General features: G+C 39.7%; 1 protein-coding gene across 2 annotated transcripts; it reads left to right on the forward strand.

The window, feature by feature from the left end:
* The first annotated feature begins 209 nt into the window (after positions 1 to 209).
* On the forward strand, positions 210 to 20,672 carry ABHD17B (abhydrolase domain containing 17B, depalmitoylase). Of its 2 annotated transcripts, none has more exons than XM_051642722.1 (4): positions 210 to 459; positions 6,443 to 6,917; positions 18,108 to 18,287; positions 19,157 to 20,672. In XM_051642722.1, exons 2-4 carry the CDS (start codon positions 6,451 to 6,453, stop codon positions 19,374 to 19,376), a joined length of 867 nt encoding a protein of 288 aa, XP_051498682.1. In that variant the 5' UTR covers positions 210 to 459; positions 6,443 to 6,450; the 3' UTR covers positions 19,377 to 20,672. The 2 variants fall into 2 exon arrangements, with proteins under 2 accessions (XP_051498682.1, XP_051498683.1); XM_051642723.1 differs by lacking the exon at positions 210 to 459 and adding an exon at positions 649 to 686.
* The last annotated feature ends 1,056 nt before the right edge of the window (positions 20,673 to 21,728 follow it).

Consider the following 21,728-nt stretch of genomic DNA (forward strand, 5'->3'; position numbering starts at 1 on the left):
CCCCGGCGCCGCACCATTGGCCCGCAGCCGGCCCTGCCTGACCCCTTGGCCCAGCGCCGTTCGCCGCCTCCGGGCTGCTTCCCGCCCACCCGCGGCCGGGCGGAGCCTCAGCGGCCGCAGCGGAGCGCGGGGCTGCGGCCCCATTGGCGCGCTGCGGCCGGTCCCGCCCCGCCCCGCCCCGCCCCGCCGCCCCTTGGGCCGCCCCGGCAGCCGCTCGGTGCGATGCAGTCGCTCGGCGAGCCGAGGCCGGCGCTGCGCTCCTAGGCCGCGCCAGGAGCCGCTCTCCGGGGGCCGCGCGTTCTCTGCCGCCGAGCGCGGCCGCGGAGCTGCGGGCATTGCCGGAGGCCGGCGCGCCGTTACTCAGCAGAACCGGCACCCCTCCCCCGCCGGCCCCGCGCTCCAGCCGTCGGGAAGGTGCGGGGCCGCGCTTGGAGCCGCCGCGCGGAGCGCCGGGCGCAGGTAGGGCTTCTCCTGCCCCGGCAGCGGCGAGGCCGGGCGAGGGGCGGCGGAGGGGTGGTGGGGAGCAGCCAGCGCGGCGCCGGGGCTTTGCGGTGCGAGGATCCGCTTCCGCGGTGTGTCGAGCGGTTGGCCCCTGCGGCACGTCCGGACCTCTTGTCCTCCTCAGCGATCTGCCGCCGTTCTCCTCCACCCGGGGCCAGGCGTGGGGCGGTCTCCCTCCCGGAGAGGTGAGGCGGGGCAGGCACCGGCTTTTCCTCAGGGAGGGAGGCGGCGGTTCGGCTCTCAGACCCGAGCCAGGCAAGGGGGTGGTGGCCCCGGCGACCTCCGGTGTGCTCGGGGGCCTCTGCTCTGTCGCCCAGGGAGGGGTGTCCCCTGTCTGGGGCCCTGGTGCGCTGCGGGCGGGCTGTCCTGCCGCTCCCGGCTCTCTTGTCTGGACGTGGAGCCCTTTGTTCGAGAAATGGGCGCTGACTTGGGTCGCTTGTTAAATTCTGTCTTTTCGTGGACGTGAGTGGTGCTTCCGTGTCAGTGTTGCTGGCTGCTGCGAAGTCCTTTTTAGTTATAGACACCTGAAAAGTGATGTTAATTCTCGCGATCCCGGTTCAGTGTATTTATTTCTTCAGCTTCTGCTGTTGATGGTGGGAGTGACGCTGGCCTTATAATTGCTCTCAGGTATTGCTTGTTTAAAAGTTTAAAGTGTTCGGCCAGAAGCTAGCTAGAAGAATACACGACTGCAGAAACCAAAATAGTAGCATCTGAGCTTAGACCGCCTTGAAAAGCATAGCTTTTTATTAATGATTGACCAGCTGGTGCGGTGAAGCACCGGCCTGGCGTGGCTGAGGTACAACTGGGGGCTTCAGCGCCTGCTCGCGTGCAGGTTGTTTCAGCGGAGCAGCCTTGCTTGGAGCAAGGCAAGTATTGTGTTACCTCACTTAATGCCACAGTTAGACATAGGTATTTTGTTCTGTGAAGACTGCCTTAAAGACTTATTTCATGGTATTTCTTGGTATGGCGTTTTCCTTATTGAATTAGACTTCTCTGTGTTCTTTTCTGGACCTCCTGTGTATTCTTTCTTAACAATTCTGTTAATTACTTTATGTAGTACTTGAATTGGACACTGTGTGAGGTTTTTTCCACTAAACGTTTTTTTGCTTTAACTTCTGAAGTATTTGGAGGATGATCATACCCTTCTGTTCCATTTAAATATAATACAGATGCTGAAATAAACGAGTGCTTCAGTAGTTACATGAACTCTAGTTTTCATTGCATTGTGTTCAATGAAAGGGTGAGAGAAACTACTTTAAAGTTTCTTATTTCAGCAGTTTATAACGAAAAATGGTAATTTAAAAAACCAAACAAGCAAAACACCAGAAAAACAACCAAACAAAAAATGCCAAGAGTCTTAATATCTTGGCAGTTACAGTTAGGGCATCACTAACATTTATAAACCAGCAGCTAAATCTGCATGCTATTGTTCTTATAAGTAGTTCCTCTGAAATGAGTAATTTAATTTAAATATAAAATTAGAATAATTTATATTTAATGTGAATCTAAAGTGTTTGCAAGGGTTGAGCTTTTGAGGCTAATATGTAGTGAAATAATCAAAGATGTGAATAATAGGCATCACTTTCCTGTTACAATTTGCAGAGGGTGGAGGACAGGAATAGTTGCTTATATGAAAGAACTACATTTATGTTATTATAGGAATCACAAGATAAATAGTCGAGGTGTTCATTCAAATTTGATACTTCCCCCTCCTTTTGTCTGCCTTAATTGCCAAAAATGATTGGAACTTACTGTCTCTGGGCAGTTTTACATGTGTCATTTTCTGTGTTACTTTTTTATTCATAAGAGAGTTAACTTTTATGAAATGATCTTGCATGCCTTTCAAAAGCTATCCCAGAAGGGATGGGTGATGTCACTTGGGTCTGTTTTATTTCTTAGCCTTGTTTGGTGCAATAGTAGAAGTTCATAAGTTTCTCACAATTTCTTACAGAGAATTTTTCTACTTAATGTATATGAAAAATGCCATGTGGTTTTAAAGGATATATATTTCTCTTACTCTGATATGTTTGTTATTAATAGTTTCACCAACACTAGGAACTGTGTGTACAGAATAGCACTAGGTCCTTTATTAGTACTTAAATGACAAATAGAAGATCAAATATATTATGTTGGGATGTCTTGATTTCTCTGTCTGATGATACTACTGCAATGAGCAGAGAGATCTATGTCATGCATACTCAAAAGGTGTTTGACTATAACTTAGGTATTCACAACGTATCTTAGGCAAATGAGTCCCACTGAAGTTATTCATCTATGCATGTGGAAATTACATGCTTATGGCAATTTGTGGTCAGTGTTGGCTTTGCTCTGGTTTCAGTAAGGGTCCAGATAAAAGCATGCATCAAACCTACTTGTTATTGGAGTGATTTTTAGTGCAACTTCACTTGTGATACGTTGTTCACTTTCCATAAATTCTATTTGAGGCTTCACAATACAATTGGTCTCGCAAGACTATTGATCTCTGAAGCTTTTACCAAGAAGAGGTGGTGCTAATTAAGGGGGATTTTTTACTTTTAATTTTTACTGTAATAATTTCTAGGTGGATGAATCATTAGGAAATCATGTTACATGTTTTCTACCATTAAGAACACTTTAAAATCCATTGGTGGGGGAGTGCATGTAACATTAAATTTAATCCCTTCTTGAAGTATCTGAGCAGTGTACCATTTGAGGGAAGATAATTCCTGTTCAGTTGAAGTTAAATTATGATATCTTATGGGTAACTACTAGACTGAAATGCTGATTCAGTTGAACTCTTAAAGAGCGATATCAGAATTACTCTACACACCCTGGGGATTCTTTCATATCCTGGTTCCATTCCAGAACCAGAAGTTAAGAACACACTTATGTGAATACAATGAATGACAAACCAGTTTCAGTATAATGGGGACATTGTTTGCATTTAGTTGAAGGTATCCTCTTGGGGGAAGTGAAAGAGGTGTTTTCTGTCAAGTTTGTTCAGTTAGTGATGCTGGGGATCTGTTGTTTTTCTTCAGACTTCAGAGCAAGAAAGTAGCAAGTATTTGTTTATAAGAAAAGGGTTCTTGTTAGCCGTTATGTCGCAAGGTGATGCCATCACAGAGGCTACCTGCAGTCAGGATGCTTCTCCCCCCCAGTGTGGAGGGGCCTTTGAAACAGACCCAGGGCACACATGGCTCTTGCCTCACACAGGGTATCAATGGCTGCTGGACTCAGCCTTGGAGTGGAGACTAGAAACACCATCCTCACCATGCCCACAAATGATTACTGAGACCAATGTTTAGTTCATGAATTTACCCGTTTATTAAGGTTTAACACAAACGAGGGATCAAGGTTCAGGAGACGTAGGCTAGGGATATGTCAGAGAAATAATTCAAAAGTACTAGGCCCATATTATTAGCCATTATCTCCATTATTTAGATGGAGAACAGCTCTGGAATCAGAATCTTTAGCTTCAGTAGATAGCTTCCATTGGATTAAATGAACATCATAGAAAATCTACATTTCAATCTAGCATAGGGGAGAAAAAATACTTTAGCGATGATTGCCAGCATAAGTTATTTGCCATATGTGGCAAGATCCCATTTTTAGGACATTTAAGCTATCTTTGGGCACAGTACCACCTTGGCTGATTAACTGTGGTTGCTGCAATACTGTAAGTGAATTCCAGAGGTCAGCTTCCTGTCTTCTGAAATTACTTTGACAAATAGCAAATGTTTTCTGAGTGAGATATTTGTAATGTTGCTGGGCTGTTTATAGTTTTAAATAATGTAAACTTCTGTTTTAATCCTATCTGACAAATGGATTGGGAAGCAAGTAAGAAATTCTGTAGCTATAGTATGATGGAATAGAGGGCAATTGGTTTTCCTGGGCAGAACAGGCCATTTATACTTCAGTATAAGTGACTCCTTTGGTGATCACAGCTGCAAGAGAAGTACAGGAGGAAAATAAAGGTATTGAATTTTTCCTGTGCATAAGACAGCCCAAGGATTTTATCAATCCCCACACCTTATCCATAGTCCTCTTCCATTTCTTGTCCTGACTTGCAAGTTAACATTAAACAATGCCCAGATAATCTCACCTGACAGGGAACAGACGAGTTGTTCCAAATTTGAGTGACTACTTCTGCTGTTTACATAAATAGATGAGGTTGTTGTTTCTTTAGCTGGCAGAAATATGGTCACTTATTCAGGATCTTCATTTAAGACACAATCTACCGTTTTATGGGAGGTTGTCAGTATACCATTCCTGTCATCTCTAAATTAGTGGTGTGGGTCACCCATATCTGAGTCTGGCATTTCCCTGTTTTGAAGAAAACTGGAGAGTTGGGGTGAAAACACTTGGCTGTGACACGCTGGGCAAAAAAAATGGGCGTTTGTGCCCTACAAAGAGCAGTAGTATTCCAAGAATGCTGATAATGTTTACAGGACTGTCTTGCTGTGTCTGTGTTTACTACTCTGTAAATACACTCTAAGTAACATCGTATGCAGTATGCATTCATATTATACCACAGGGAAGAGAACATTCACACATCCAAAATACAGACAGTTGTTGTGTGATTGGTATTCAACAGTGTCCCTGAAGCTTTTCTAAAGAGTTTTTTTATCTAGGCATGAAAATTACACTTTTATACAAGTTACAGGACAAACTTTAACATTGCCAAGTATTTTTGTTAGCAGTAAGATTTCATTGTTGGATTACCCAAGTGTTTCTGAAATTACATGGAACCATGGACATCAGAAATCTGCTTCTTTTGCTCTCATTTGTAAACAAAGCAGGTACATTAAACTTTGAGCATTTCCATTCATATTGACCTGGCAGAAACTGAGCTTGAGATCTGTAGATAGATTTTTGGATAGAGAAGTTACAGAAGTTGAGATGAAATATCAGATGTTCCAATTCGAGGAAAGCAGTGTAAATGCGTATCTTAGGTGCGCTGGTTTACAGCATGGCTCTTTGCTGATTTCATCACTCTTCTTACCTCTGAGAAAAAGTTTTGTCCCAGTGAAAGATTTCCACACTGCACTGCCCCCCCAAATCCCTTCTCCCTGCTGTAAAGAGAACACAATGCCTGCTTTTCACAGCACCTGTATCTTTACCTAGCTTGCTTTAGGTATGTGTGCATTTAGGTTTTTTTCCTTCCCCCACTCTATCAGCCGGTGGTTTGAATTGGTAGCACAGATTATTTGCCAAATAACTGTGATAGAGTTTTCAGTTCGGGATGTTTTTGCTAAAGCACTGAATAAAAATAGTCATATCATTAATGTAATACCAATTCTTATGTGTAATACAGAAAACCTTAGCTAATAATTTCTTGGAAGGGTTTGAAAACATTTATGTCAGCCAGCTTGTGAAGCAAGGAAGTGTTTACGGATAGATTTTAGAGTACTGAAGATGTACAGTGTTTAGTAAGCCAGCACAAGCATTTTATTTTGCCTTCTAAGTTTTAACCTTCATATACCTTCTATATTGCTGATACTGCTTCCAGGAGCCTGTAACTTATGCCTGCAATGTATACATTATCTGTATTTAGGAAGTGCTCTAAAGATTTTTTTGGCTGCAGAGGTCTCCATAGCTTTAGTATCCTGTAAAACTTGCTATGTATTTTAATTGTTTTTTATAACAGATATGTTTGTCAATGTGATGAACAGTTTTCTTAATGGCCTGAGATGGGGGGCTTCATTTCCTTCAAAGAAACTCCAAAACTCAAACTTGGTTGTTTCTTTAGGTGATCGTAGTTTAGTTTTAATAGCTGGCAGGATTTTAAAGTCACGACTGTTCTTTTTAATATGCTCTTTCTGAAGTAGCTAATAATATAAAATAAGCTATTAAATAGAAATGTACATATATATTTAAATGCTTTATTAAATGTAAAGATGTAAATGTTACATTTTTCATGAGTTTTTCTAGAAACTGATACCATTCTGTCTTCCTGTTTCAGACTAGAAGATGAATAATCTTTCCTTTAGTGAACTGTGTTGCCTGTTCTGTTGTCCACCATGCCCAGGAAAAATTGCCTCCAAACTGGCATTCTTACCTCCTGATCCCACGTACACACTCATGTGTGATGAAAGTGGTAGTCGATGGACTTTACATCTCTCAGAGCGAGCAGACTGGCAATATTCTTCTAGAGAAAAAGATGCTATTGAATGCTTCATGACTAGAACAAGTAAAGGTAACAGGATTGCCTGTATGTTTGTGCGTTGCTCACCTAACGCCAAGTACACTTTGCTCTTCTCACATGGAAACGCTGTTGACCTAGGTCAGATGAGCAGCTTTTACATAGGACTGGGTTCACGGATTAATTGCAACATATTCTCATATGATTATTCTGGATATGGTGCGAGTTCTGGGAAGCCAACAGAGAAGAATCTCTATGCTGACATTGATGCTGCTTGGGTGGCTCTTAGGACAAGGTAAGACATAAGTTGTCATTTTTCTTTTCAAATGGTTTTACTTAATCTGCATTGGTAGTTTGAATAGAAAAGCTGTATTTTAGGCTTAATGGATTTGAATTCAAGCAGATTGCTAGTGCCTTATGCTGAAGGCATTGTCCATATTGAAATTGGATGAAATTTAATTGGGTATGTTTCAGTCTTGAATGATTAGAAGATAGTCCTTATTGTCACAGTTTGGGAGCTTCTCAGTTGGAACTCTCAGAAGGTAGGACAGAACTGTAATAATTGATTGCCAGTACTGAGGAACTGGTGTGATGTGCATGTGCAGTTTGGTTTTTCAGATAATTCCACTACTTGCCTTTTTTTGTAGGGAGGGACAGTGAAAAAGCTGTTACATGGCAAACTGGTGAGACTCTCTGGTTTTCTGTATGGTGGTCGTAGAATCATAGAATGGTTTGGGCCAAAATGAACCTTAAAGATCATCTAGTTCAAACACCGCTGCCATGGGCCGGGACACCTCCCACTAGATGAGGTTCCTCAAAGTCCCATCCAACCTGGCCTTGAACACTTCTACAGATGGGGCATCCACAACTTTCCTGGGCAACCTGGGCCACTGTCTCGCCACCCTCACAGGAAATAATTTCTTCCTAATGTCTAATCTACTCCCTTCCAGTTTGAAGACATTAACTTTGGTGCTGTTGCTACATGCCCTTGTAAAAATTCCTCCCCAGGTTTCTTGTAGACCCCCTCAGGTGCTGGAAGGTGTTATAAGGTCTCTTTGGAGCGTTATAAGGTCTCTTTGGAGCCTTCTCCTCTCAAGGCTGAACAACGCCAACTCTCTCAGCCTGTCACCAAGCTGTGTGGAGTTTTGAAGCATTTCCATCAGGGCTAGAGCAGACAGGCTGAGAAGACTCTGAAGAGACCTTATAACATGCTTATTTTGATACAGCCTAGGATACAGTTGGCTTTCTGGGCTGCAAGCGCATATTGACAGCTCATTTTGAGCTTCTTGTCAACACCCCAAGTCTTTTTCCTTAGGGCAGCTGTCAATCCATTCTCCACCCAGTCTGTATTTGTGCTTGGGATTACCCTGATCCAGGAGCAGGACCTGGCACTTGACATTGTTGAACTTCATGCAGTTTGCACGGGCCCACCTCTTAAGCCTGTCAAGGTCTGTCTGGCTGGCCTTTCTTCCCTTCAGCTTTTTCAACACTCCACATAGCTTGGTGTCATCAGCAAAGCTGCTGAGTGTGCACTCAGTCCCACTGTCTGTATTGCTGACAAAGATGTTAAACAGCAACAGTCCCAGTACTGACCGCTTGTTCAGAATTCAGACTAGCAGCTACAGCATTTCCAAAGATAGTTTTCTATAAAAAAACAAAGTTGTTTTTATTTTATCAAAATATGATGTGTGGGAGAGATTGTAATTGATCTGTATTAATACATTATGATGGGAACAAAGGCCAGGAATTTGAATCGGTGGTGTTAGTTCAAATAGGTTAAAAGTGGACAAGGAAAAATGCAGATTGGAAGAATGTTGTTTCAGCAATTTCCCTGTTCTTATGACTCTAGTATTAGGGAAATAAAATATTAACATGAAAGACTCTGGAGGCATTCTCTGATACCTGTAAGAATCCCAGGTACTACATAAATGCAGCTCTGAATACCCACTTCTTAAATTTAAGAACATTTTTCACCATGGTTTGTTCCATGTTGTTTCTGTGTTACAAGTACCCAAACAAAAGCATTTTTAAAAATGCTACACAATTATAAGAATACATGTTCTCAAAAAAACTTGCATCATATTGTGTATTTTGCACCCAAAAGCTGTGAAAACCTGATTTTATACAGAGCAGCATGTTATGATTTAATTGTTGCAACCTGAATATACTTTTCCATAGTATAGTATCAGAGATACGACTTTGTGTGAGGACATGTGCAGAGACTCCTTAAATCCTGGAGCATGCTAGCTGTTGCAGTGAATTTAGAACTTGATCAAGTAATACTAATGATCTTCCTACAACTTTGGAGCAGATTATTCCTTTTCAGTGAAATGAACACACTGTCTTACATTTCTTTTACATTACAAAAAAGGTCTGATACTTATTTTTAAGGAAGTGTATTTTATTAATACATTATGGTAGGGGAAATGCTTATCATCGTAAGCATCATACAACCACAGGGGACAGGTATTCAGCCTCATACTAAAAACCATGTCTACTGTGTTGTTAGATTAGGTTTTGGCATTTCTTTTGATTACAGTGGAAATCTGAGATATAACTAGACATCCGTTCTGTAAGCCAAGAGCTGCAACAGGTGCACTGGTGACTGTGGTTTGTAGTTGACAGGTGATCTGGAAGATAGCCACTTGGTGAAATATCCTCTAATATTGACCAAAACATAATGTCACTTGTGAACAATGGGGAAGATAGGCCAAATTGTTTAAAAATACCAGAAGATGGAAGAGATGGTGAGGAAGATGAAACTAGTTAGTGAAACTTGCTTGTTTGAATATGCTTACAGGCTCTGTTTTGTAAACTAATTTGTAATTACTGTCTCTTCTTCCCCCAATGAATATCTTGCTTAAAACCTAAAAGGAAATGTGATTGCAACTTCAATTCTCAGTTTCATTCTTGAACAGTGTAGTTGTAGTCCTTTCCCTGATCAAATAAGATCGTTCATTATAATATTCCACCTGAACACCATTGCTGAACAGTGGAGGGATCTCTAAACATATACTCCATCTATTTGCCTTTTTCTTTTCCACTGAGTAATGACCTCACCTCAATCCTATTTGATGTTTGCATTTACTTTTTCTATCAAAACCTCCTTTAGAAATAAGTAGTTGTTTAGAGAGCACAGAGATTTGATTGTTCTGCCTAATTTGTGGATTTTACTTATTTGTTTTTCCCATTGCTTAGAAAGTCGTTGATATTACTAGTTTCCTCTGTGGTACTTTCAACAACTTTCTGATTGGCAGAGCTAATTCTTCTTGTATTTGAATGCTGAACATAGCAGGGAGAATTTCAGCAGAATTCTGGATATAGTGGCTCACACAGTTTGGTTACCAGTCTATGTTTTTCTCTGTTCTCTGAAACCCTGAGACTGCTCAGCTGTGTTTTATTGCTTGGTGAACATCTGGACCAGAATGGATCCTTTGAGCATTTGCTACATCATTGATTCACTTTTCTAGCATAGCCTGTTCTGTCAGTGTTAGCTGGCACCATCTTTAATGTTTTATACGTGTTCTGCAAACACAAATTAATTCAGTGGATTGTTTGCAGGATATATTTAAGTATAGCTGTAACTCCCTTGAAATTCATGTTGATAGGATGAGAGAAGGGATCTTAGACTTTTAAACTGTGCCTCACAGGCCGTGATGGGACAAAAAAAAGAATGGAGAAATTACCTTTCCAGGTTGATTGCAGCCACCCACAGCTCCCTGTATTCCCTGTTCTGTGAAAATGGTGTCAAAGAATCCAGCATTAAAAGGTGTTTCTGGGGTAACTGAAATGCGGATTGAGACTTCATTGTATAGTCAACACAGCTGCTGTGGTAGAGAAGTTAGTGTATTGAATTTTATATCTTGGAAGGACAGTCCAGATGGTCATCTGATATTAGCACAACTGCCTGTGGGGATTTTGACAGCTACAGTGAAATAGTCTGGAGCTAGTATTGAGGATGATAGTGAGGTTTGTCCAACACCACTTTCTTGAAAGTGGCTGCTGTAAGGGTATGTGAATATCATCATTCATGTAAATGAGTACTGAAAGCTAATTTGGCAGCAAATGGAGATTCTGAATTGTGTCCCTACTCTTTACCTGCTCTGAGTATTTTAATAGGAAGCAGCAGCTATCCATGTGGCTGCTGACTGTGAAGAAGACAAGGGGTTTCACTGTCATTCTGTTTGGGAGAGTTGCACATTGTTGCATATTCACATACACGGGACTGTATAGAAGCTGCAAGTGAGGACATTCTTTTTCTTACTGTCATAGCTACAAAGTGTTGAAATTCCAGGAGTCATTTTGGGATACGCCTGTTTTTTGCTGTCCTGGCTTCCAAAGGCCTTTGATGATGCCCTAGTAAGGGTGGAAAGGTTTAACCAGCCCCAGGCAAATGCAGAGCAATTGGCATTCATTCAGAAACCTGAAGAGTTGCTGGAGTCGCCTCATGACCAAGTTTATCTTTATGAAGCCAAACAGCCTTTCCATTGTTCTATATAATGGACTGTACAATAATTGAAAACCTGAAGGATGAATCTTGCTGTCAAGCTGATACGTCAATGCCCGTAATTTGGTCAGCCAAATATAGAATCATAGAATGGTTTGGATTGGAAGGCACCTAGAAGATCATTTAGTTCCAACCCCCTCACAAGCGCAGGGACACCTTCCTCCAGACCAGGCTGCACAAAGCCCTGTCTGACCTGGCCTTGAACACCTCCAGGGAGGAGGGAACAACAACCTCTCTGGGCAGCCTGTTCCAATGCCTCACCACCCTAATAGTGAAAAATTTCTTTCTAATGTCTAACCTAAAACTACCCTCTACCAGTTTAAAACCATTTCCCCTTGTCCTATAACTACACACCCTGGTAAAAAGTCCTTCCCCAGATTTTGTATAGGCCCCCTTCAGATACTGGAAGGCCACTATAAGGTCTTCCCTAAGCCTTCTCTTCTCCAGACTGAACAGCCCCAACTCTCTCAGCCTGCCTTCACAGAAGAGGTGCTCCAGGCCTCTGATCATCTTCATGGCCCTCCTCTGGACTCGCTCCAAGAGCTGTATGTCCTTCTTGTGTTGAGGGCTCCAGAATTGGACACAGTACTCCACATGGGGTCTCATGAATGCAGAGTAGAGTGGCAGGGTCACCTCCCTTGAACTGCTGGCCATGCTTCGTTTGATGCAGGCCAGATCATAGAATCATAGAATCATAGAATCCTAGGGGTTGGAAGGGACCTTGAAAGATCATCTAGTCCAATCCCCCTGCCAGAGCAGGGTCACCTAGAGTACATCACACAGGAAGGCGTCCAGGCGGGTCTTGAATGTCTCCAGTGAAGAAGACTCCACAACCTCTCTGGGCAGCCTGTTCCAGTGCTCTGTCACTCTCACAGTAAAATTTTTTTTTCTGATATTCACCTTAAACCTCCTATGCTCCAATTTGTATCCATTACTCCTTGTCCTATCATTGGTCATCACTGAAAAAAGCTTAACTCCATCTTCTTGACACTCACCCTTTAGTTATTTGTAGACATTGCTGAGGTCACCCCTCAGTCTCCTTTTCTCCAAACTAAAGAGACCCAGCTCCCTCAGCCTTTCCTCATAAGGGAGACGTTCCACTCCCTTCATCATCTTTGTGGCTCTGCGTTGGACTCTTTCCAGCAGTTCCCTGTCCTTCCTGAACTGAGGGGCCCAGAACTGCACAGATTGTGGTTGGATTTCTGGGCTGTGAGTGCATCTTGCTGGCTCATGTTGAGCTTTTTGTCTACCAACACTCCCAGGTCCTTCTCCTCAAAGCTGTTCTCAATCCATTGTCTGCCCAGCCTATATTTTGGCTTGGGGTTGCCCCAGTCCAGGTGCAGGACCTTGGACTTGGCCTTGTTGAACTTCATGAGGTTGGCATGGGCCCACCTTTAATGCCCGTCAAGATCCCTCTTCATGGCATCCCTTCCCTCCAGGGTGTCAATCACACCACACAGCTTGGTGTCGTCAGCAGACTTGCTGACGGTCCACTCAGTCCCACTGTCCAGGTCACTGACAATGATGTTAAACAGCACTGGTCCTGGTACTGGCCCCTGAGGAACAAAGGAGTAATATGAACTAGGATTAATATCAAGTCTTTTCAGATCTTGGCTGAAAGTGTTTGAGAATTCACAAAATATATTGTTGGGGTTTTTTTCATTAAAAAGTTATGGGTTTTGTTGTTTGGGAATTTTTTGCTAAAAGAGAATTGTCCTAACTTTAACTATCTGGAAGTAAATTGAGCTTTTATTTAAATTGCTAGGGAAAAGTAGGTCAATTTATCAGGAGAAGAAATTATGAATATAAAACAAATGTACCAGTAGCATTCTAAGGTTTAGAAAGGATGGAGGAGGTGCATTTTTTCATTGCTACGTGCATGGTCAGTGGGCTTGCTTCTTATAAAAGACATTTCCCTTTCTCTTCTGATAATGGTATGCATTGTACACACAAGAATGGGAATCTGCATCTGGGTGGAGGAAGAGCTGTATCCTCATTAATTTTATTCATGGTCTGGAATGTTGGTAGTTAAAAGGTGTGGAGGATGCTCATGCTGTTCATATTCTGCAATTTGTAGCTGTAATTTTTTGTGTTATGTGCGTGATGACAAAAAGTTTTGAAATGCGCATTGAAAATTCCCTCAGGATGTTCCCCTTTGTTCCTTGTGCCCCAAGCACTGCCACCAGTTGTTTAAATGTAGGTGTTGCAATAGCTTCAAACAGTAGCATCTCTAGATCATCAATTGCACCTCTTCATTAGTGTGAGCCTGAGAGGAACTATTGGAATGTATCCATCTAAGGTTGATTTTACTGATAGTTTATTATTGTAAAGTGAGCACTCTTCAAGATTAACAGCAGTAGTTTGGAAGTAAAAAGTTTAATTTCTTTGTGTCCCTTAGGTGTATCAAGGGCAAAATGGCAGGTTTTGGCTCTTAGAGCCTGCAAGTGCAGTAGTATGGTAATTTCAGCTAGTGTTTGGTTGTTGAAGTAACTGAGGTTTAAAAAAAAAACAACCCAAACCCACTCATTACAGCCAGACATGCATTTTGTAGTTTGCATATTGCACATTGTGGTAATGTGATGTATATGAAAGGATATAACATGATGAATATCCAGTATATGAGGTATAGGCAATTAAAGTGTTCAAGGTGTTGTCAGTCAAACAGGGCTTTGAGCAACCTGATGCAGTCAGAGATGGATCTGCCTGGGGCAGCTGGCTGAACTAGGTCCTCTTTGAATCTAAACTGTTCTGTGAGTCTATGAAAAGAAATAAAGAGGTGAACTGCCACTAAGACATCAGTAAAGTGAAGAAAAGGTTTTGTAAAAGAGACAGAAACATAAAATAAACAATGAAGGAGTTTCTGCTTCAGCACATTGTGAAGCTTGTCACAAAGGAAACATAACAAAACACTGTGTTGCTGTTCAGCAGTTCTTTTGCTGCCAGAAGATGAAAAGATCAAGTAGGAGTGTTCGGGGTTTCCTCTTTTGCAAGAGACCACCTATATTTATTTGATCAGCATATGCAGACTTGCAGAAGAGGATCCTCTGTTAGCTTGGGTCCTGGTTCTAAGGAGTGGTCTGATGGCACAGTTACAATGATTTATTGGCTTGCTCCTTCCTTTAACCCACCAGTGACATGTCACTTCTTGCCTTGCCCTGAAGACAGCTAGCACAAAGGAGCAGAAAGCAGTTGCTCCCGTACTTCCAGAAGAGATTAATTTTATTTCCTGAACTAGTTGGTGAAGCCTAGCATGGGGCAACATCTGGCTTAAGATGCAAACAGAAAAGCAGTTCTCTTCTGTTTGGTGGTAGCTTAGCTTTGTAGTGACATTAACCTGTAACATGTGATGACAGGGCAGAAGTTTGTGAAAAGGTTGTACTAGCAAGCATCTGTCAACAGAGGTACATTTAGTTGTATGTAAAAACTGCTCTTCAAGTTTCATGTGCTTTCCAGGCATGTAGCCTGTAAGTGCATAAATATAAAAAGTATGACTCAGTTGTTGAAAGAAATTGAAATCTCCATTGCTGTGGGAAAGAGAAAAATGTTTTTGGCAGCCTTCAAACTGCAGAAAATACCTATTTAAATTTTATGCCAGATTCAGTCCAGAATAACTTTTCCCTTAGGAAGCGTTCTTTCTCAGAGAAGGTACATTTATGCACAGCTACTTTAAAGATTTTGTTCCAAGGATTATGGCTTTAAAACCTGCAAACATACAAAACCCCACCATTACCACCACCAACAAACTAAAGGCCTGTCTGTTTCAACACAAAATTCTCAAGTTTACTTGAGTAGCTGATAGCGTTTGTGTTACTCCTATGATCATCATAATGAGCTTTCAAAGAAATAATGAGTTTTTGCAGCATGTCTTTGACCTCTTGTCACCAGAACTGTAACAGTTACAGAACTGTAACTCTTGTCACCGGCTCTGTAAATGTTATGGTTCCCTTTCTCTGGATGGCCCGCAACTCTAAGACACTGATTAAGACAACAATATTACTGCCACTTTTTCTCTTGATCTTACACTTCCTCATATGGGAGGTGTGCAGTCAACTAATAATTTTCTAACAAACTTCTTGGATTTTACAGGACTCATAAAAGGAGGAGTAGACAAATTTTATCCCTAGGGAACTTGCCAACAGTTACCTCTTCAATAATTCTTCCATTTTAGATTAAAACCTGATACACTGGGGAGAGAGGAATTCTGATGAGCAGTTGGGCTTTTCCTTTCCCCCCAAACTTTTCAGAAGCCTGCTTAAGAGATGAGAGAAGTCTTGGGGCAGACACAGCAGATGTTGTTCTCTGGTTTCCAAATTTCTTGGTTTGTTTGGTTTGGTTTTTTTCCAAGCTAGAATATTTAAAAGTCTGGCTAATTTGAACCACCACTTCTGCTGATTGGCTTCTCTATTTTACTTTTCAGACTGCAAAACAAATAATTTCTGGTGGGTGCTGTGGAGGCAATCTGTTTGGCTGTGATGGGGAAAGGATTACTTTAATCCAAATATAGCAAATGCTTTTCTTGGATTACTTTTTGTAGCTAATATTTAGCTATCTTTAGGCTGAAGGATTTGGATTAAAAAGTAAAGGGAAGAGTAATGAGACAGAGGAGAATATAGGCTCCAAAATACAAGTTTGTAAGTTTTCCTGTAAAGTTCAGTTCAGTGGCCTGTATCTTGTAAAACGCAATACCTGAGGAAATAGGAGTGTGATGATATGCGATGTTTGTTATTTGAGAACTTTGTTATATCACAACATGCTGTGCGAACTCCTTGCTGTACTAATGATACAAAGTGTCAGGTATTAATGTGAGTTTTATTCAGATTTTATGAAAGGGATAGAAGGTCATACTGTACTTTCAGAATGGACAAATGTGATTTGAATTATTTTGAACTGGGAGAGAAATTGCAAAAGGATAGGTGCTAAACTGTATTCTGGTGTTTCAGAAGAGGTGGAGAAATAGTGAAGAACTTAAATTTGGTTTGGTTTAAAAGCTTTAATTTATTGTATTTTTGTATGTGGAAATTCTGAGAACATTTTTGTTAATCAAAAAGTTTGAATTTTTTTATTCTCTGAAAACTGCTACGAGGAGGTCCTGCTTGTAGCTCCAGGCTGTTAGATTGAGACTTAGTGATTTGGGACTCTAAAGCTCATTATGATCCTAGAAACTCTTTCCTAGCGGATGCTGATGGTAATTAGGTAGTCATGGTACAGACAGATTCTAAGAAAGTGTCTGCACTAATATTTTGACAAGTTCTATATTTCACACCAGCAGAACACAATTTAAATAAATATATTCTTAGTTAAATAGACAATGTTTGCTGTAATCAGTGGATTTTAGTCCCAATTTAGAAAGTTTATTGGGGTGCCTAATTAGTTCTCATAGTGATACTTACATTTCAGTAATACTTAAATATGATTTTGTTTGTCTTTAAATCTTCTTATGTTGCTTGTTGTTTTTTTTTTTTTAAACTGCATATTACATACTGATGTAACACACAGGACATGTTTTCTGGCTTACTGGAAAGTAGTTGTGGATTTTTGTTTTCTGTTGGTTCATAATTTGAATGTCTTAATACATGTGAAACATCTTTTTTTTCCTAGTGCTCCTGATTTTGAGGCTTTTAGACTTCAGTAATTTTAGTTTTTGGTGACCTAGGCAATTACCATACAGTTATTTAGCTCTATTTATAAGATACTGGACAATTTTTCATTACCTCTGTTTCTCTGGCCTTACTGGAAGTATTAATTTGATAACTCCTTTGTGGGTATGGAGTTGGTTACCTAGCTTTGACAGAAGAGATTTGTGCATTCTTGTAGAGAGGTAACAGTTGTATTTTCTTTCACTTCCACTGAGAACAGGTGATTGTCCATCCTTTTAGGATTATAGCCAATTGGTAAATATTAAACTGACTTTGTGCTATTCCACAGTGGTGTTAGGTTAGTCTGCTCTAACTCAGGTGAAAATATATTATCCTGATAATACATGAGAACAGTGTTTGAAGGTTTGTTTTATTGTTTAGGGGTTTGTTTTTTTATGTAATGCAGTGAAATATCTCTTCCTATTTCAGGTACTTTCTTTCCCAAATAAGGTTAACAAAGGTAGCCAGAGAGATACACTTCTGAACCTATACTGAGACTACTTTGTTAGTATAGATCAATGTGTCAGAAGCTCACTTCTGTGGGCACTTGGCAGCATAACATTCTGCTTAAAGTCTTTTCAGTGTTACTTGGGAACCAGCTGTTCTTTGTATCTCCACTAACACAGAAAAATACGTGAGATTTGACTTGTGTAAAGTGTTACTAGATGTTTGTTTACCTCAGTTAATTACAGGGGAAAATAAAGTTTTTATCTTACTAGGAGGGAGGCTTTCACTTTTAACTTTATGGTTCTTATTCGGCTGTCTTAATTGTGGGTTAGGTTAGGTATTCCTCTTATTAGCTTGCATGTAAAATCGACTGTAATGAGAAGGATGCATTTCAGATACTACATAGAATGCATAATATTCTAACCACTGTCTGCATGGGCATGCTGAGTAATGTTACTAGTTTGCACTTTGTATCAGGTATCAAAGAGTAAAACTGACCAAATTTTTGTGGATCAGGCCTGTGCTCCACTTGCTGATAACCATAGACCTAGTAAGGCTCTAATCAGTTTTCTGTTGTAGGTCCACAAGAGTTGCCAGTGGAGGCTTTCAACACAACTGCATTCACAAATCCTTTTTTTAAAAAAATACACCTGTATTTCAGTATCATTCAGACATAAGGCAAAAACTTTATTGAAGGTACAGAGTAATTAATTGTCCTTCTAAGTCAGGAATATTATAGATTATAATTGCTTGTTCTTCTACCAACTCCTGTTACATAGTTTGTCCTCTTCCAGAAATTTTGTTCTTCATTAATGCTTTTTGCAGCCTTGCTGTGTCATTACTGTTTTGTCTGTTTCACTTTTGCCACTTTTGTTAACATTTTTTAATTTTCTAGGTACGGCATCCGCCCTGAAAATGTGATTATATACGGTCAGAGTATAGGAACAGTACCATCAGTGGATCTTGCTTCTAGGTATGAAAGTGCAGCTGTAATTCTTCATTCTCCACTGACCTCAGGAATGCGAGTAGCTTTTCCTGACACGAAGAAGACATATTGCTTTGACGCATTCCCAAAGTAAGTTGTAGGGTTTTTTGTTCTGCATGCATTTTACTTTATTACAGAAGCTTTAGACTAGAGAAACAAGTAATATGGCAAATTCTCTAACATTTCTTTCAAAGTTTAAAAAAAAAATTGGAAAAAAATCAGAGTGAATAGCAATGAAGAAGAACATTTGATTTGAAGGAGTTTACAGAACTTTGTAAATTTGTTTTTCACATCTCTAATAATTTTAGTGGGTATCTGTTAATTAAGTGACTAGTTTTCCTATATGTAACCCCTAATATCACTAATTCTAACGAGTGGTTCTGCTCCAATGAGTTGTTAATCTGGATAACTGTGAACAAAGCCTTTTGTGACTGTTTCTGTAAGAAGGAAAGACTGGAAAACTAAGTAGAACTTAAGAAAATTCCTGTAAAATATTTCAGAACTAAGCCACTAGTTTGCCATTACAAACTAGTACACTTATCTCAAAGAATCACTTGTATTTTGAGTATCTAACTTTAAAGACTTCTTTTTCCCCATATGTGGCAAAAATATAAGTCCGAGAATTCTTCCATTTCTGACAAACACTTTTTTACTGAAAAACTCTGAAGTCCAGTGACTTTGCTTTTTGAAGTGTTTGTGGTAATTAACACCACTTTCAAACGGATTGTTCTGCAATTTTGATCCTAGCAGTTTTCAGTAGTGTTTTTCCATCTGTGCAGCTTTACATGTGCTCCTGTAATAGGTTCTAGGGTGTCAAAGAGATCTAATTTTCTAATTGTTTAAACAACGTTAGAATTAAATTGTTAAAACTAGAATGTGTAACTTCAATGTAAAATTAAGTCATGTTCATTCAAAAATGTAATAAAGCTGTGTTCATAGATACAATATTTTTCTTACAGCATTGACAAAATTTCTAAAATAACGTCTCCTGTGTTAATAATTCATGGGACTGAAGATGAAGTAATTGACTTTTCACATGGCCTAGCACTGTTTGAACGTTGCCAGAGACCTGTAGAACCACTGTGGGTAGAAGGAGCGGGCCATAATGATGTGGAACTCTATGGACAGTACCTTGAAAGATTAAAACAGTTTGTGTCACAGGAACTGGTGAACTTGTAGCATTCTTTGTATATTTACATGCTTTTTCATTTCACTGCAAAACTCCCTGCCTCGATAAATACATAACAAAAGACCTGAAAGTTGTGTTTTCAAATCATCTTGGTTGCCTTCATTAAATGTACAGGTAATGATTTGTCAACATAATTAATGAAGGTTTTAATGCCAGTATTATAAACTGGAATTACGTGATAATGCAGTCAAGCTTGGCAGTTCATATGACTCTGTGTGAGATTTTTCCTTCTTAGATGTAAAAAAAAAAAAAATCACAAGGAGTACTGTATGAACTTTTAATTATATAAAATCAAATGCTGTAAAAGTGTTGCCAAATGCTTTAGCATATCAAAAACAAGTTTATAAATATTTTTTAAACATCTCAAAATGTACTGTGACTTATTCTGTTGCACAGGTGTATATTAAAAAACAGAGTTCTCAGCAGTTGTTCTGTAAAAATGTAATAGCCATGAAGTTTGAGCAAATAGTGTATGTAATGAGAACGAACAGTCACTGGAAATGACCCATGCCCTGTTACAGGGGGAGAGGGTCAAAATGGATCTCTACATATGTCTCACCTTTTGCGATTAGTTTTACTTGAGCTGTTCTGTTCTTGTGTTGTCCCTTACCTTTCAGGTTATTACAAATTTACACTCATTGTCAGCAGCCCATAGCTTGCCAAAATAATGCCACAAGTTACCATTTTTATAATGTAAATAAAATTCACATGACTGCTACTGAGGCCACCAATTGCATTGAAACCAGTGAGACTTGCAAAACCTAAAAGGCTTTATGGACAACATAGTTCTAAACATTGATTGTGTAGACATACAATATTTCACTAGAAGGAACATGGAAGTTTATCTAATTTTGTAATAATTTACAAGACTGCAGTTGTCTGATCAGGCTTAGTTTTGGATGCTTTAGTGTAAAAAGCTTACCATTTTTTGAGTACTGTATGGAAATTTTACTAATCACTCATGAATGGGGTGGGAGGAGGGGCAAGAAGAGAATGTTGCCATGTTTCTATTAAGTAATAATAAAATAAACTTTGCAAGCTGCCTTTCCCCTGAATGCGTTTTGCTTGAATAAAACTATGAAAAATAAATTTAATTATATGTAGCCTATTTGTAAATGAAGTAATATTCCAACAATACACACTGTGCTTCTAATTTTAAGGCCTTATGTAGTTTAATTGTTCTGTTTGGTTTTTGTGATTGAGTCTGTTGTACTTAAATGGAGCTTCAAATATTGTGAAGACTTTGGTTAATATGTGTTGACTAACAGTAAACTATATTCCACACATATGCTGTTCTTCCTCTCTTTTTTAAAACAAGAAATAGCAACAGTTGCTTGGGATACCAAAGTAATAATTAATGGCCCATTTACTCTCCAAAATTTGAGAACTAAAGCAGCAAACCGTTGTTACAAGTTGTTGTCAGCACACTTCTACCAGCGTCTGTTCTGAACACCCTCCCACCCCCATGCCTAATCTCACTACTTTATGCCATTCAGCAAATAGGTTTTCCGCTGCAGAGCTATTTACAAACATTCTTCTATAATTAATTTAGATTTCTTGGAAATCAACAGTGACTTCTTACCTTGTGGTCTTTTGTTTGTTAATTGAATAGAAAAAAAAATGTATTTATTTCCAAGCAACTGTGTTCTTGTTTTTCTTTTTGATCAAGTGTGCTACAATGTGTTTGGAAGTTCAGATTAGCATTCAGGCACAATAATATTAGACTAATCCAAGATTTTGTAATTGTGCTTAAGTAGTTATATAGTTCACCTTTTATTAGATCTTACTATATACAGTTTGATTTAATTTTCTTGCTACCTTCCAGCCACTATCTCTGATATAGGTGGAAATAATTGGTTAACATTAAGTTGAGAGTCCTCTTCCGAAGTTCACAAATAAAGAATGTAGAACTGTAGTGATAAGTAAAACAAGTTGTCTGATAGTACTGCACATTGCTGGGAGAAGATAAAAGTGTCATCGCAAGAACTCTCTGATTGTGTTAGGGAATATTATTGCACGCTGTAGTTGAAAAAACAGAAAAGGTGACATAGCAGTTTCGCTGATTTTTGTTTCTGTGCTTTGTTGAAGTAAAACAAAAGGACAAACTAAGAGTATTTTGTCTTCAGTAGATGCAGCTGTGCTGGATTACTGTAGGGAGTAAAGGTTCTGTTCTCTTTGGGACCACTTCTGCATGGTAACTATTACCAGTTTGTTCTGGTTTGTATTTTATACCTAGATTTTTCGAATGAGTTGTTTACTGAAGGAATTAAAATTGGTTTTAGGTACAGCCTAGCTTGTATTGAGAATCGTTTTATGGCAACAAGCTTGCTATTAACATAAAG

The sequence above is a fragment of the Apus apus genome, chromosome Z (genome assembly GCF_020740795.1).
Source record: "Apus apus isolate bApuApu2 chromosome Z, bApuApu2.pri.cur, whole genome shotgun sequence".
In the NCBI taxonomy this organism is placed as follows: Eukaryota; Metazoa; Chordata; class Aves; order Apodiformes; family Apodidae; genus Apus; species Apus apus.